Below are 15,893 nucleotides of genomic sequence, written 5' to 3' on the forward strand. Positions count from 1 at the left end.
AGCTCCTCTAACTTCCCCAAGCAGCACTAGCTACTCATGCATTGGAGCTAGTCATGTGGAAAGGGGAACCAAAGAGCAGAGGCCCGGGAAGGGGTGGAAAAGTGGTAGCAGCAGAGGATCTGGAGGGTGTAAAAGAGATAGACATCTTCCCCTACCAGGAGCTAGAAGAGGCTAGAGCTTCAAACTGATCAGACACTTTGTAGACAGAGGCCCATATCAAAGATGGAGTTTCCCAAGCAGAGTCCAGAGACAGCACCCTGGCACCCCAAGCAGTAAAAAAAAAAAAAGCCACAATCGTGATCGGCAGCACCTCCATCATGCCACTTTCTTCTTCGGTGGTAATTCGGCGGCAGGTCCTTCCCTTCAAGAGGGATAGAGGGACCTGCCGCCGAAGAGCCCAATGTCCTGCCCCTTCCCCTTGGCCGCCCCAAGCACCTGCTTGCTGAGCTGGTGCCTGGAGCTGGCCCTGCCTGGCATAATCTCAGCAGCACCCAGGTGGAGATGCCAAGGATCTGAGCTTCATTCCCATCTTCCATTTCTCCCTCTGGCTAGCAGCTGTGTAGCAATTTTTTCATGCCTGCCCTACTCAGTGCCAGAGAGCCCATCTCCCCTCCTCTACCTAAAGACCCCCACATTGTGCCACCAGTGGGACCCTCCATTCCATTCTGGCCCAGAGCTCCCACACAGAGCCACAGGATCTCATCCCACCTCTACTTTGTACCTCCTATCAACCAGACACTCCACCCTACCTCTCCCAGGAGACTCCCCTCATGATGACATTAATGCAACATTCCCTCCTGCAGGATTTTTCACCACACTCCTGTAAAGGGACAAACCCCTGGCGATACCATGGAGATGCTCCATACAGATGCAGAAACCCTATGCAGTACCCCCAATAGGATCCTCCATCCCCACCCTACACAGTGCCACCACTAATGAGACCCTCCAGCCTTACCCTGCACAGGGCCACTAATGAGACCCTCTGTGATGTCCCAGGTCTTGAACTCAGGCCTGGGCCACTCCAGACAGCTGCCACGTCCTGGCCTCCCAAGGTCTGTCAAAACCTGGTGGACTGAGAAGCTAGTAGGACTATAGCCTCAGCCAAGGCACCACCCACAGGGGCCCTGACTGGAAGATCGCCCGGTTCCACCAATTGGTCCAACCACACTTTTTAAGCCAGAAGGAGACACAGGAAGTTTGTTTGAGTGACAAGGTGATTTCCTGTTGTGGCAACATTGGACCCTATTTGTGCCTGCTTTGCACCCAACCCTGTTCCTGATTCCTGCACGGCTCCTGCCTTTGCTACTGTTCCCACGGTGCTCCTGCTCTAGGCTTGATCCCTGTCTCTCCTCCCGTTCCTACCCTTATGCCTCACCTCCAGCCATCAGTTACCAGTCCTTTCTCTGACTTCTGACCCAACTCTGACTTGGCCCCAGCTCTGGTAACTGGCAGTTGACTCTCATGCAGACTCTTGGCTTTGTTCCCCAACCTGGACTCCTGCTCTGACTACTAGGCAAGATTGCCTACATTCTGCTCCTTAACACCATCTTTCCTGACCCTGCACAGTCCTGCCAGTGAAACCCTCCATCCCCACCCTGATCAGTGCCCCTAAGAAGACCTTCCTTCCAACCCTACCCAGAGACCCTGCTCAGTTCTACTAATGGGACCCTCCCTCCAAGCCAGCCGGAGCTCTCCCCATCCCTTGCTGGTAAAACGGGGATGTGTGTGGCAGGGGCAATCCTGGAGTAAAAGTATAGTGAGGGAGGTGAATCTCAGCGTTCTCAAGGACTGGGATGCCCTCAGACATGTTCTTAGTGAGGTGTGCATCACACGGCAATTCTTAGCCTTGCTGGCCACACCCAGTCACCTGTGGGCAGTGCTGTTGCACAGCACACACAGACAGGCTGGGGCAAGGGACCTCTGACCCAGCCATGGCTTCCTGATAGACAGACTCAACTAGACACAGGCGTTCTCTGAGGCTGCTCTCTTGATGAGGGTGAGATGCTGCCGACCCAGGCACAAGGGGTAGTGGGGAGGGAGGGGGCAGAACAGGGGCTCCTGCAATCTTTTCTCCTGGACAGTTGGACTAACTCCCTCTTTTTCTCTGGCCTCCTTTCCCAGACAGCTGGGGATTGGTCAGTAAATGTGGAGACCCCACCCACCGCTCCCACATCTCCTCCCCATTCCCTTCTCCCTCCCTCCACTGACACCAGTGCTCCTGCACAGCAGCCAAGGAACAGCGCAGAGAAGGGGGAGACTGCTGAGGAGCCAGCCCCCAAGCAGTGGGAAAAGGGGGTCACCTCCCCTGGGAGCGGCAGCACTTCACCAAGAGCCACAGGGAACGTTTGAAACCTCGGAGAACTTTTCTTTTTTTAAACCTTTTTTTTTTTCCAAAAAGGTAAAAGCTAAAGTTAAGATTTGACGGGCATGGGGGAAAGTTCAGTGGAGCAGAGGGCAAGCGAAGGAAGGCGCGTGTGGTGGGGTGTTGGAGAACCAGGGGTTTGAAGGAGGGGGTAGGGAATGGGGGAAAGGGAAATATGGCAGAAGAAGGGGAAGGGAAGAGGGGAATGTGGAAGGAGGGGGAGGAGAGGAAGGGGGATATGGCAGAAGAGAGAGGGATGGGGGGGTGGAGGGAGGGACGCAGAAGAAGAGGGGGAAGAAGGGGCACTGAGGCAGCAGGAGAGCTGGGAGGGTTGTAGGGTTCCCTCTGCCTTCCTGCGCTCAACTGTGACCACCCATTCCTGCAGGGTCTGAGAGAGACTTTTTTTTCCTAACAGGAAAGGGAGTAGTTTTGTTTTTGTTTTGTTTTCAAGGGTTAGGGGGGCAAAAAGTGCTACATTTGGAATTCGAGCCTCAGCCTCAATGCGGGTCAGTTCCAAAAAACCCCTATGTGATCTATCTATATATATAGCAGCAGGCGCCCGGGAGCTGAGCGGTGCTTTATTCTAGCACACGCAGTTTGCATTTCTCCTGTGCTCAGAGGAGCTGGAGATGGTCCTGTCTAGGCCATTCAGCACTGGACTGTCCCCTATAGCATCCCCTATAGCACGCTTCAGTCTGGTTTTACATGATCCAAGCAATGGGGTTGTTGTTTCCTCTGAGAGACTCTTCCACAGCTTGATAGGCCCTCCCGGCTAGGAATGTTCTCCCAATTTCCAGCCCAAATTTCCCTTCGCTCCTCCCCGTCCTGATGTTCCTCAGACCACCCTGGACATCTCCTCTCCCTCCTGGGCCTTTACGCCCTGGGGGCGGGCATGTGGTGGGGGAGTCTGCGTTTGGCAGTCCTGCTCATCTGGATCACTTTTCCCCTCTCTGCTTTCCTCCCATCCCAGCGGAGACAAATCAGTGGAAACCAGCTGAAGTCAGGGAGCAGGGAGGCTGGAGAGATGTTGGCAGTCTGATTGTGGCTTGCCTTTTGGGGGCCCCTGGGGAAAGGGGAGAGGCGGGGAGGATTAAGGAGAAGGGAGCTGTTGGAGAGGGAAAGGGCCCAGCCGTTGCAGTGATGGGCTGTAACACAGACACAGTAGGAGGAATAGAACGCATGCCCTGGCTGACCCTTTGCTCAGAGAATCACGAGTTTCACTTGGATGAAAGACTAACTGGAGTGGAGCTGCAAACGAGAGAGACCAGGTGGGAAGGCAGGGTTCTGAGCGCCTCTGTTGATTTGGGGCGGCCACACACCAGTGAGGGCTGACAGGCAAAAAGGAAAGGGGTAACAGGAACAGGCTGGCGACAGAAGGCCTGCCCTGCAGCCTGGATTTGGCATTGCAGGGGAGGGCAGTGCCAGCTAGAGGCAGGGTGGGCTGCTGAAATCCAGACTGTGGTTGTGGGCTAGTCATTTTTGTGGTAGTGAGGGAAAGAACGAAGGGGAGAAAAGTACCCGCCTCCTCCTCCAAGGATCCCGCCAGGCAGGGAATGGGCCCACAACCCCCAGCCCAGATCGGCCTTTTGCTGAACACCACCTCTCTCCTGCCCCCTTCCCCTATTCTTTCTGATCTGACTCTGCTGTAGCCTTGAGCATCTGGCCCCCATGTGCCCCAAGGAGAGGGAGACTCCTGGGGGGGAGGGGGAATGCAGGGGCACAGCTCATCCCCTCTCCCTGTTCTCTGAGCCTGGCCCAAGGCCAGGGGAGCTGGAGTGCTGGGAACCATCTCAACCGCCCCACTGCCTTCCCTGCACAGGAGGCTTGGCTCTTCCTGGCCCCAGGATGGCTAAGCGAGGCTGCAGGGGGCGGGCAGGGGCCCCGGAAAATTCCCCTGCTTTCCCCACCCCCATCCTTTTCTTGCCTGGCCCAACGGGTGCAAGCTGTGGCTGGGGGGAGGGGTCTTCATGGGGGGAAGGGGGGATCCAACCCCCCAGCTGGAGGCAGTGGGGAATTCACACAGCCCAGTAGGAGCCCAGTCCAGAGGGGAAGCCTGGATCCCCATTGTAGCCAGGCCTGGCTGATCCCCAAGCCACCCCACACCACATGCCTAGCAGGTCTCAGCTGAGAAGGGAGAGCTCCCCCAGTTTCTCCATCAGCAAGGAGGCGGGCCCCTGGGAGCCATGGGGTTAGAGGACCCCAGGAAACAGGCTCCCTGCCCCCCGATCCCCAGGGAAACAGCCAATGGTTGCAGTGGATTTCAAGGGGAGTTTTGTTTTGCATTTGCCTACCTCTACCCCCTGGCAGATAAGAGGGGCCCTGGGTGAGCAAACAAGGCTGGAGTGGCGAAGGACACGTGGCGCCAGTGGTGACGGAGACTCATGGTCAGCGTTCCCGGAGCATAGCCCTCCCTGGCACCTGCTCCTTGTCAAGGTGACTTGCAGGCAGCAGCACAGGGGAACGTGGCAGGGAGGGGAACACAGAGCAGGAGGCTGAAATGGGCTGGGAGCACAGCTGGGGACAGGACAAAGGGTGGCTCTGTTGGGGACAAGGGCCAAGGAGCACTGGAAATGCCACTAGCGGGGGGTATTGGCTGGGTTTATCACTGATCTCCTGGAGTCTGTTCTGGCATTCCTCCTTCTCCCCAACCCTACTTCCTCCACACCATCGCTCCGCCTAGCCCCGTGCACACACAGCCACAGAGCATGTCTGTGCTCTCCAGCTGCAAGGCAGAACCTCAGGGGCTGGGCCATAGGTAATCTCACCCCTAGCCCTCCAAGAGTCCTCCAGACCCCAGCCCGGCCAGCAACCTGTCTGGCTTACTCCTCCCTGTCGCAAATTCTGCTGAAAGGACCCAGCCCTGCCCCTCAGTGTAGGAACCAAGGTGTCTTCCTCTGGCCCTGGAGCTGAACTTACCTGGGCAGGGGGAACATGCCAAGGTGCCAGCAGCCTTTGGCCCATTGATTATTCACCTGCTGTGTTGGCAGAGGACTGCTCAGTGGAGGCCTGGAGTGGAGCAGCCTCCAGGGGATTCTGAAATGGCAACACTCCACAATGCAAAGCTGATCTGAACAGCTACCCTGACCCATTCAGGGCTGGAAAGCAAGACTGAGAGTCTGCTAGGAGAGAAACTTGGCTTAACCTGGGACCAGGAGCCCAGAGACAACCTGACCTACCGACACAGTCTGCCTACTTATTTCCAGCCTGCTTATCGCTATAATATTTAGGGAGAGACTATTTGTGGACAGACTGAGAGCTGGCTTCCAATCCCAGCTTGGCCGCTGGCTTGCTGACCTTGGACAAGTCACATCGTCTCTGTGACTCAGTTTTCCTGCCTCCAGAATGGGGGCTGCAGGGGCTGATGCTTAATACGGTAGCATTGGTGAAGTGCTTTGTGAATCTTGGAGAGAAATTGCCATAGAAATGCAAAAGAATTCCCCAGGAATCATAATATTTAATGTATTTCTTTCCCTTTCTAGCTACCCCGTGGGTTGGGCTCAGGCACAGGTCTGCGGGGATACAAGTTCAGAAGTGGGGTTAGACGTAGGGCAGGCGCAGGTGCCGGAGTGGACGGGCATAGGGTCGGGGGTGGGTACAGGTTCAGAGGTGGGGTCGGGTGGAGTCGGGCGCAGGTTCGAAGGAAGGTGCCGAAGCGGGGTCCGGGGTGGGGTCGGGTGCAAGTTCGAAGGTGGGTGCAGATGAAGGGGCAGACTCAGGTTTGAAGGCGGGTGCAGATGCAGGGTTGGGGATGGGGTCAGGTGCAGGTTCGAAGGCGGGTGTCGATGCAGGGGTGGGCGCAGGTTCGAAGGCGGGTGCAGATGCAGAGTCGGATGCAGGTTCGAAGGCAGGTACAGGGGTGGGTGCAGATGCAGGGGCGGGGGTGGGGTCGAGTGCAGGTTCGAAGGCGGGTGCAGATGCAGGGGCGAGGATGGGGTCGAGTGCAGGTTCGAAGGCGGGTGCAGATGCAGGGGCGGGGATGGGGTCGAGTGCAGGTTCGAAGGCGGGTGCAGATGCAGGGGCGGGGGTGGGGTCGAGTGCAGGTTCGAAGGCGGGTGCAGATGCAGGGGCGGGGTTGGGGTCGAGTGCAGGTTCGAAGGCGGGTGCAGATGCAGGGGCGGGGGTGGGGTCGAGTGCAGGTTCGAAGGCGGGTGCAGATGCAGGGGCGGGGGTGGGGTCGAGTGCAGGTTTGAAGGCCGGTGCAGATGCAGGGGCGGGGGTGGGGTCGAGTGCAGGTTCGAAGGCCGGTGCAGATGCAGGGGCGGGGGTGGGGTCGAGTGCAGGTTCGAAGGCGGGTGCAGATGCAGGGGCGGGGGTGGGGTCGAGTGCAGGTTCGAAGGCGGGTGCAGATGCAGGGGCGGGAGTGGGGTCGAGTGCAGGTTCGAAGGCGGGTGGAGATGCAGGGGCGGGAGTGGGGTCGAGTGCAGGTTCGAAGGCGGGTGCAGATGCAGGGGCGGGGGTGGGGTCGAGTGCAGGTTCGAAGGCGGGTGCAGATGCAGGGGCGGGGGTGGGGTCGAGTGCAGGTTCGAAGGCGGGTGCAGATGCAGGGGCGGGAGTGGGGTCGAGTGCAGGTTCGAAGGCGGGTGCAGATGCAGGGGCGGGAGTGGGGTCGAGTGCAGGTTCGAAGGCGGGTGCAGATGCAGGGGCGGGAGTGGGGTCGAGTGCAGGTTCGAAGGCGGGTGCAGATGCAGGGGCGGGGTTGGGGTCGAGTGCAGGTTCGAAGGCGGGTGGAGATGCAGGGGAGGGAGTGGGGTCGAGTGCAGGTTCGAAGGCGGGTGCAGATGCAGGGGCGGGGGTGGGGTCGAGTGCAGGTTCGAAGGCGGGTGCAGATGCAGGGGCGGGGGTGGGGTCGAGTGCAGGTTCGAAGGCGGGTGCAGATGCAGGGGCGGGAGTGGGGTCGAGTGCAGGTTCAAAGGCGGGTGCAGATGCAGGGGCGGGAGTGGGGTCGAGTGCAGGTTCGAAGGCGGGTGCAAATGCAGGGGCGGGAGTGGGGTCGAGTGCAGGTTCGAAGGCGGGTGCAGATGCAGGGGCGCGGTTGGGGTCGAGTGCAGGTTCGAAGGCGGGTGGAGATGCAGGGGAGGGAGTGGGGTCGAGTGCAGGTTCGAAGGCGGGTGCAGATGCAGGGGCGGGGGTGGGGTCGAGTGCAGGTTCGAAGGCGGGTGCAGATGCAGGGGCGGGGGTGGGGTCGAGTGCAGGTTCGAAGGCGGGTGCAGATGCAGGGGCGGGAGTGGGGTCGAGTGCAGGTTCAAAGGCGGGTGCAGATGCAGGGGCGGGAGTGGGGTCGAGTGCAGGTTCGAAGGCGGGTGCAGATGCAGGGGCGGGAGTGGGGTCGAGTGCAGGTTCAAAGGCGGGTGCAGATGCAGGGGCGGGGTTGGGGTCGAGTGCAGGTTCGAAGGCGGGTGGAGATGCAGGGGCGGGGGTGGGGTCGAGTGCAGGTTCGAAGGCGGGTGGAGATGCAGGGGCGGGGGTGGGGTCGAGTGCAGGTTCGAAGGCGGGTGCAGATGCAGGGGCGGGGGTGGGGTCGAGTGCAGGTTCGAAGGCGGGTGCAGATGCAGGGGCGGGAGTGGGGTCGAGTGCAGGTTCGAAGGCGGGTGGAGATGCAGGGGCGGGAGTGGGGTCGAGTGCAGGTTCGAAGGCGGGTGGAGATGCAGGGGCGGGAGTGAGGTCGAGTGCCTGTTCGAAGGCGGGTGGAGATGCAGGGGCGGGGGTGGGGTCGAGTGCCGATTCGAAGGTGGGTGCAGATGCAGGGGTGGGGTTGGGGTCGAGTGCAGGTTCGAAGGCGGGTGCAGATGCAGGGGCGGGGGTGGGGTTGAGTGCAGGTTCGAAGGCGGGTGCAGATGCAGGGGCGGGGGTGGGGTTGAGTGCAGGTTTGAAGGTGAGTGCAGATGCAGAGGTGTGGGTGGGGTCGAGTGCAGGTTCGAAGGCGAGTGCAGGTTTGAAGGCGGGTGCAGATGCAGGGGCTGGGGTGGGGTCGAGTGCAGGTTTGAAGGTGGGTGCAGATGCAGGGGTGTGGGTGGGGTCGAGTGCAGGTTCGAAGGCGGGTGCAGATGCAGGGGCGGGCGGAGGTTCGGGGTTGAGCACAGGTTCAGAGGTAAGTGCAGTCGCAGGGGTGGTGTCGGGCACAGGTCCGGAGTGTCCATTCTTATTTCACCTGGCCCGTCCCTCCCCAGGCATTGGCGTTACCCATTCCTGGCAGGAACCCTGCAGAGCATCCCGGTAACTCACTCCTGCAGCCAGAACAGTCAGAAAATCTCACCCTGAGCCTTCACCTTTGCTGTTGTCATTTTTAGGCCGTCTTACATCAGGATCAAGGAGTTTGCCCTGAGATCCCCCCCTTCGGCTGTGACCTGCTGCCCCATCTGCCAGCCACTCCCACGCTAGCAGGCGGCGGGGGCGGAAGCGGGGAGACAGAGATGGAGGATTAACGTTAATCCCCAGCTTTGCTTACTTCCAGCCGCACGAGAGCTCCAGCGGCAGCAGCCAGGGTGACGACAGACTCCTTGGAGATACCTTCGCCCCAGCCCTGCCGTCCTACCTGCCCAGGGCCAAGCAGGACTCCCCGCACCCACCTGGAGAGATGAGGATCCAGAGGCCTGCACTCAATAGCAGAAGCTGCTAGGGGTGAACCAGTTCAGAAAAGCCTCCCCTGGACAGTTTAATGAGTGCTGTGGAAAGCAATTACCCAGAAGGAGTGCCGAACTGGAGAAAGGTCAGGCCCACACTCCCACCGGCCGCTCTAAGGTGTCTCCAAAGATCAGGAGCAGGGGCTGGCCCTGGGAGCAGCGCTCCAGCCCAGGACACGACCCAGCCGAAAGGAGGGGGTAGCATGAGTGATGGGGAGTCCGGGGGCGTGACAAGCCTCTGTGACCCCTCTGGAATTTGTGCCCCCTCACACTGAAGGCCAGTTTCCTGTGTTTTAGGGGCGAGGGTGTGGAGTAACAACGGGGTGTGACATGAGTCTTGGGAAGCTACCGGTGCTTGGCTGGGTGTCGGGCTCCCATGGCAAACGCCGGTTGAAATCGGAGCTGACGCCGGACATGATCAGCCCACCGTTGGGGGACTTCCGGCACACCATGCACGTGGGGCGTGGCGGGGATGTCTTCGGGGACACCTCCTTCCTCAGCAACCACGGTGGCACCGAGACGGCCAAAGCCAACAACTTCTTTGCCCGGACCCTGCGGCACGTGCGGAGGACGCCACTGAGGAACCGGGGCAGCGTGAGCAAGGCCGAAGCCTCGCCTGCCCCCCCAGACATCTCGCCCATCATCAAGAACGCCGTGTCGCTGCCACAGCTCAACGAGGGGATGTATGGGAGCAGCAGCCCGGCTGGGAAGTTCACCTTCAAGAGCGCTCCAAACAACGTGTCCGAGACACACTATGCTTATGGTGAGTAGTCCTGTAGTGGGGGCATGGGCTTTGGAGATGTCAGTGCTATTCCCGTCTGTGTCGCTGAAACCAGGGCAAGTCCCTGCCCACCCTCCTGTGCCTCAGTTTCCCCATCTGTGCAATCTCCATCTCTGGATGGACTGGCCTATTTAAGAGCTATGATCAAGGGAGTTCCTGGTCCCGGTGAATCCCAGAATGATCCTTTTCTGAGATATACCCTTAGCCCCCAGTTGTTCCTCCCCCGAACCCACTTCCCCTCAACTTCACCTGTTAACGGCCCTGCAGTGCTCAGGCCATTATGGGTGGGATATAGTTTCTCACCTCTGATCCACCAGCTCCAGTCCAGTGCTGAGGTGGTAGTAACCCAAGGTCGTTCCCATCTGATGGCCAATTGGTGGCCTGTGGGAAATGAGTCGGGGGGGGGGCAGGTCTCGAGCCACCTCCTATGAGAGAAACTTGTTCACAGACAGCAAGGGAGACTCACTGTCCCCCTGGCTGCCTCAGGGTGCAAATGGGCCACCGAGCCTGCGTGCCCCACTAGGAACGGTCCATCCAGTGTGAAGAGGAAGCACCGAGGGAGAGGCTGAGCTGCTGGCGTTCACACAGAAGGGCTGTTTCCAGCCCCACAGCGAAGAAAGGAGTGGGGGGTGATTTAGGTGAACTTTACTGCTCCTGGGAGTAGGCAGCGGGCGATGTCCCCCCAGCCAGCCAGCTCTGGAGACAGCCCAGTGGGAGGCAGTAGCCTAATGGTTAAAGCACTGAATTGGGAGTCAGGAGACCTGGGCTCTATTTCCTAGCTCTGCCCCTGGCCTGATGGGTGACCTTGGGCAAGTCACTTCCCTGTCCTGTGCCTCAGTTTCCCCATCTGTAAAATGGGATGTAAAACGCTTTATCATTTGCTGAGGAAATGCGCTGTGTAAGAGCTGGGCATTGTTACTATTTCTGGGCCTGCAGCCCCCCGCTTATCCAGTGCCCCCCCTCCATGCCCCCAATGGCTCTGCTGATGCTCCTCCCGGTTGCCCTGTTCCAGCCCTGGCTCCCTGTCCATGCTCCTCAGTCCTGGCTATGTCTGAGCGACGCTCTGGCGGGTGCCAGGGGCTGGGTTCTTTAGCACAAAGGCCGCGTTCTCCAAACGCAGGGGCCCAGCTCAGCATTTCCCGTGGCACTAATGCTCAGGTCAGTGTGACCAGTGTGGGAGTGGCTGGGCCTGGGCCAGGGACAGGCAGCGAAGGTGGCATGGTGCAATGCTGCCACCTGCTGGTCACAGGTTATACAGCCATTCCAGTGGAAATAGTTTCCAAGGGCTGATCACCCGTCACCCTCTCAAGGTCACCCTCTCAACTCTTGGCAGAGACCAGTTCCAGCACGTGCTGTTATCTTCCAGTTTGGCTGGGCCATGGGTGTCCGGCACCAAGCAGTCCTTAAACAGCGGGACTGATTCCCATCTTCCCTAGCGCCGGCAAGTCACGTTACAGTGGAATGTAACTGGTGCTAGTTTTCACTAGTACAAGCCAGACTTTCCCAATACTGAGCAGGCACTACTAGATCAGGGGTAGGCAACCTATGGCACGTGTGCCAAAGGCGGCATGCAAGCTGATTTTCAGTGGCACTCACGCTGCCCAGGTCCTGGCCACCGGTCTGGGGGGCTTTGCATTTTAATTTTAAATGCTTTTTAAACATTTTTAAAACCTTATTTACTTTACATACAACAATAGTTTAGTTATATATTATAGACATAGAAAGAGACCTTCTAAAAACGTTAAAATGTATTACTGGCACGCGAAACCTTAAATTAGAGGGAATAAATGAAGATTCGGCACAGCACTTCTGAAAGGTTGCCAACCTCTGCACTAGATGGTGAAATTGCTCCTAGGCTGTCTAGCAAAGTGATCCATATGAGAGTGATTGATCCCAAAATAGCCCAGCTGACATGTGTGACTTGTCTATCCCTGTTTACATACAGTCACTAGTCCCAGTCTCCCATAGCACAGGACAGTCCGTCCCCAGCCAGTGTGACAGTTGCTGCCTCCCCCTGTCTCTTGTGCAGTGCCAGAGGCTTCCCACTCACCAAAAGGCTCCTTGTCCTTTCAGGGCTGGAGACCGGGTTCTGCACCATCCCGCGTGCCCCGCGCTCAGAGAAGGCCCGAGAGAGCTCCTTCCCCGCAGAAGCAGAGCTCCAGCGCTCGGACTCCCTGCTGTCCTTCCGCCTGGACCTTGGGCCCTCCCTCATGAGCGAGCTCCTCCAGGTCATCAGCTTCACAGAAGCCATGGACAGCAGTGACAAGAGGGAGGAAGCCAGGGCCCTGGCTGGCGGCCAGGCTGCGTCGCCCCTTGCCCAGCATGGCGAGTGGGTTGAGGCCGGGGTCCCTCAGGGATCAGGGACACCCAATGACAGGTGTATAGAGGGCGACATGGCAGAAAGCCTCTGGGGCCACTCCAGGCAGGGGGCCAGCTCCCCATCGGGACAGTTGGTGCATGCCAATGGAGATGCTCATGCCCTAGAGCATGCTGAGGAGGGGCCTGCCTATGCTGGGAGCGGGCACCAGAGCCCTGCATGGGCCTCAGCACCCGCTGAGGAGCTGGGGGCGCTCCCGAAAGACAGTCTGTGGCAGGGGCACTGGAATGACTGCAGCATGGAGGCGGGAAAGTTCCACCGGGCTGCCCAGGTCCTGGCTCGCCACTACAGCGCGAGAGGTGCACATGGCAGCCTAGAGGAAGAGGAGGAGGGGCCCCGGGAGAGCCCGGTTGTCAGCTCATGGCGGGCGGAGAAGGCTAGGTGGAGTCACAGCGAGGAAGAGGAGGCTGCGCTCTCAGCTGTGCGGGAGGGGGAAGCCACAGCTGGGGAGGGCCGCAGTGACTCCTTTGAGTACGCCGACGAGGAGGAAGAGGATGATGAAGTGAAGGTCTGAACAGCCACCATCTCCTGTGGCCTTGGGACTCCCCAGCCCTCCCCGAGAGACGTCAGCTGTCCGGGGGCCAGCGCCCCTTGGGAGCTGTGAACCCCTCCGGCTGCAGAGGGTTGATGGGGATGGAGGCAGGGGAAGCAGCTCTTTGATCCGCCCAGTGCCCTGAGCAGGCCCCGCCTTCCCCAAAGGGCAGGTCATGCTAATGGGGAAATCGCAATGATCGCATGCTCCTTCCCTCTACTCATTTCTCTCATTCGAAATGAGGCTCCTGCTCCCTGGGAGGCTGGGCTGGTAAGGGAGGCTGGGCTGGTAAGCCCTCAGCAAGCAACGAACAGGAGCAGACAGACAGAGAAAGCACTCCAGCCGCACAGCTCACTCCCCCGCGTCCCTCTGAGCTAGAGGCCTGGGGCAGGCTTGCTTCCGAGTCGGCCATCCCAGGCTGGAGCAGCACAGCGTTCTCTCTCCTCTTCTCTCTGGGGCCTGAGCGCTCTTGGCTGTTCTTCCAGCGCACGGCTGGGCCTGAGGATTGAACGAGGTTCTGCCAAGCAGCACCACACAGCACTGTCAGTGAGGGGGCTGGGCTTGTCTCACACAGCTCCTACCAGCCCTCGCCAGTTCTGTTGCCTTCAGCCAGCGGCCATACCGCTGGGCTAGCTAATTCCCGGTTCCCTCCTGCCAAGGCCTGCCCTATTAAGCCAGTTATGGGGCCTCCCTTCCCCCCTGAGGCCATTCCAAGGGCACAACAATCCCCTCCCCATGGAGCAGGCAGCAGATTGAGGAGTTCTCCCACCTGAGTGGGGTGGCCCTCCTTCCTTGAGCTGGTGCAGGGCTGTGCTCAGGGAGAAAGGCAGGTGTGGCTCTTATCCTCCAGCAGTACCGTGAGCTGAAGACTCTGAGGCTGGTTCGAGAGAGCCAGCTCCTCCACTCCACAGATTTGGGGAGGAGCTCCCCCTGCCCCACCCCCCAAGTTCCTGCCACACTGTCCTCGGGGAGGTGTTGAGAGCAGCAATACAGGAGGCTCGGTGGGGGTGGGAGTGCAGCCAGCAATGACTTGGTATCCAAATGCAGCACAGCCGGGGAAATCATGACATGGCCCTTAACCTGGGCACCAAGGAGTCCTGCCAGAGTCAGACGTCAAAACTCATGAGATTTTTCAAAGCTGTAACTGGTGGGTTCTTTCCATGTGCCCTGCGGTGCTGGACTGCGCCGAGGGGCCGTTTCAAGGTTTCCCCCACAACCAGGAGAGCTAGAAACTTCCTGTTGTTGTGTAATGAAAGCTGGGAGGCTCGGGCAGTAACTGGCTTTGGCAGCTGGGCCTTCAGGGGAAACACCAAATAGCGCTAGAGTTGCAACAACGTCGTTAGTGTTGGCAATGCTGCGACTCCAGTAATCAGGCAGAATAAGGTCCCGCTGCCCTTGCTCCCAGTAGACCCCCTCCATACCCCAGAGGGGACACCCCCAAACTCCAATACGCCCTTCCACCCCCTCTTAGAACAAGAACATTTTCTCTGTGCTATAGTGTTCAACCCAGGCAGTTGAAAGGGGGGCTGCTCTTAGTCTGGGCAGCCGTTCCAGAGATGGGTTCCCATTGACACTATTTGGAGGGGTCTAAACTCGCCCCCCTCCAAACACACTTCCCCTTTCTGGTGTCCTTTTGCTGGCAGGGGGTGGGGGCTGCTCACTGTGATCCTTGTGTCTCTGGGCAACGCGGCCCCTTGGAAGGAGCCACTCCCCACGCTGCCCTGCGTGCGGACACGTTCACACAGAGAGGGCTTTGTGCCACAGCCCGGAGCAGGAATGACTAGGGTGGTGAGGTCATTCCACTGGCCCGCACAGCATGCCCATTGTTCGCCCAGGGCCCGCGAGTCTGTGGCCGGGGGGATCCCATGCCCACGCTCCCGCTGCCCGGTCGCCCCGGGGGTCTGTGTCTGTCAGGGAGCATACGAGAGCATAATAACCAGGCTTTGACACTGGGTAGGAAGAGTCCTAGGAGCCCGTTCTGCTCCCCACACAGGCCCTGGAGCTGCCAGCTCACTGATCTCATCACACTGCAGGCAGCTGCTCAGCCTTTCACGCTCAGCCATGGGGGGAGAGAGGGCTGAAGTGAGCGGGAGCTGCAGGTGCCCAGCAGGGCTCTAGAGTGTAGAGTCCAGAGCCTGCAACCATTGCTACGCATCACTGCCCCCACCCTAGGAGCCAGGGTCTTTCTCAGGCTCACCCTGCTCATTCACGTTTGTCACAGAAGCTCCATACCAAAGATCCACCCCCAAGGAACATCCCAACTGTCTCCCTTTGCAGCCTGTGCACTTATTATTGATCTTATTAAAAAAGTTTTTGATACTATTCTCTCCTCTGATGATTCTTCCCATGCCCCAGCCAGCCCCAGGCTTTCAGCCTGCAGAACAGCAGCAAATCAGTCTACTCCCTCTGCACTTTCAGACTCCAGTGAGTCATCTCCTCCCAGCTCCCAGTGCCTGAACCCCCTCCCTGCATTGGTATTCTCTGCACTTCCAGTCCTGGGACTCCTGAGAAAATAGGATTTGCTACCCCATCTCAGATCACTGGACCAGCCATTCTGGTCCCTACGCTCCTGCTGTGACCTATATGTGTTGCATCAGAGGAAAGCAAAACCCCAGTAATGCTGGCCAAGGTGAGGAGATTCCATCTTGACCCCAGCAGAGATCAGTTTACACCTCGCATCTAGAGCCCTGATTATCCTGCTCATAGCCACCCTGGCTACAAATGTTCTCAACCAGCCCTAGCCCTTGAGCCTGGAGCAGTGAGTTCCACAGGCCAACAACATATGTTATGAAAGTTATTTGTTCTGCATTTTACTGAATCACCCTCAGACACTGGAGCAGAGTGGACGTAGAAGGGAAGGAGCAGTGTGTGCTCCTTTAGGGGAGTCTCTCTAAATATCAGTCTCTTCCATGCTTGGCCTTTGCCGACTAAATAACCCTAACATTTGCTATCCTTATATCCTGAGCATACGCATTGCCACACTGGATCCAACCCGAGGGCCAGGTAGCCCAGTATCCTGTCTCTGACCGTGGCCAGCAGGAGATGCTGGAGAGGAAGGAGTAAGAACCCTGCACTAGTCAGCTATGGATGAGCCGTCCCAGTTCTTCCTCACCCCCACTTGTTAGAAGCTGGCTCTTCTCTGAAGCCACTTTAAGCCTGGTGAGGCGTGTCCCTTTGTGGGGCTTTGGGGGAGTCACATCTAATGTCTGTTTTCCCTGTGC

At 58.8% G+C, this 15,893-nt stretch overlaps 2 protein-coding genes across 3 annotated transcripts; one reads left to right on the forward strand and one right to left on the reverse strand.

Annotated features, from left to right (window-relative positions):
- The first annotated feature begins 2,220 nt into the window (after window positions 1-2,220).
- Window positions 2,221-15,351, forward strand: CDC42EP1 (CDC42 effector protein 1). 2 transcript variants are annotated; one of them, XM_030545797.1, is made up of 3 exons: window positions 2,221-2,398; window positions 8,650-9,745; window positions 11,837-15,351. In XM_030545797.1, the coding sequence occupies exons 2-3, from the start codon at window positions 9,313-9,315 to the stop codon at window positions 12,652-12,654; spliced, it is 1,251 nt and encodes a 416-aa protein (XP_030401657.1). In that variant the 5' UTR covers window positions 2,221-2,398; window positions 8,650-9,312; the 3' UTR covers window positions 12,655-15,351. The 2 variants fall into 2 exon arrangements, with proteins under 2 accessions (XP_030401657.1, XP_030401666.1); XM_030545806.1 differs by having other exon boundaries at window positions 8,814-9,745.
- Window positions 5,860-8,499, reverse strand: LOC115644821 (proline-rich extensin-like protein EPR1). The gene has a single exon (XM_030549289.1). It carries the CDS (start codon window positions 8,497-8,499, stop codon window positions 5,860-5,862), a length of 2,640 nt encoding a protein of 879 aa, XP_030405149.1.
- Window positions 15,352-15,893: the final 542 nt, after the last annotated feature.

This window comes from Gopherus evgoodei, chromosome 1 (genome assembly GCF_007399415.2).
Source record: "Gopherus evgoodei ecotype Sinaloan lineage chromosome 1, rGopEvg1_v1.p, whole genome shotgun sequence".
NCBI classification, from domain to species: Eukaryota; Metazoa; Chordata; order Testudines; family Testudinidae; genus Gopherus; species Gopherus evgoodei.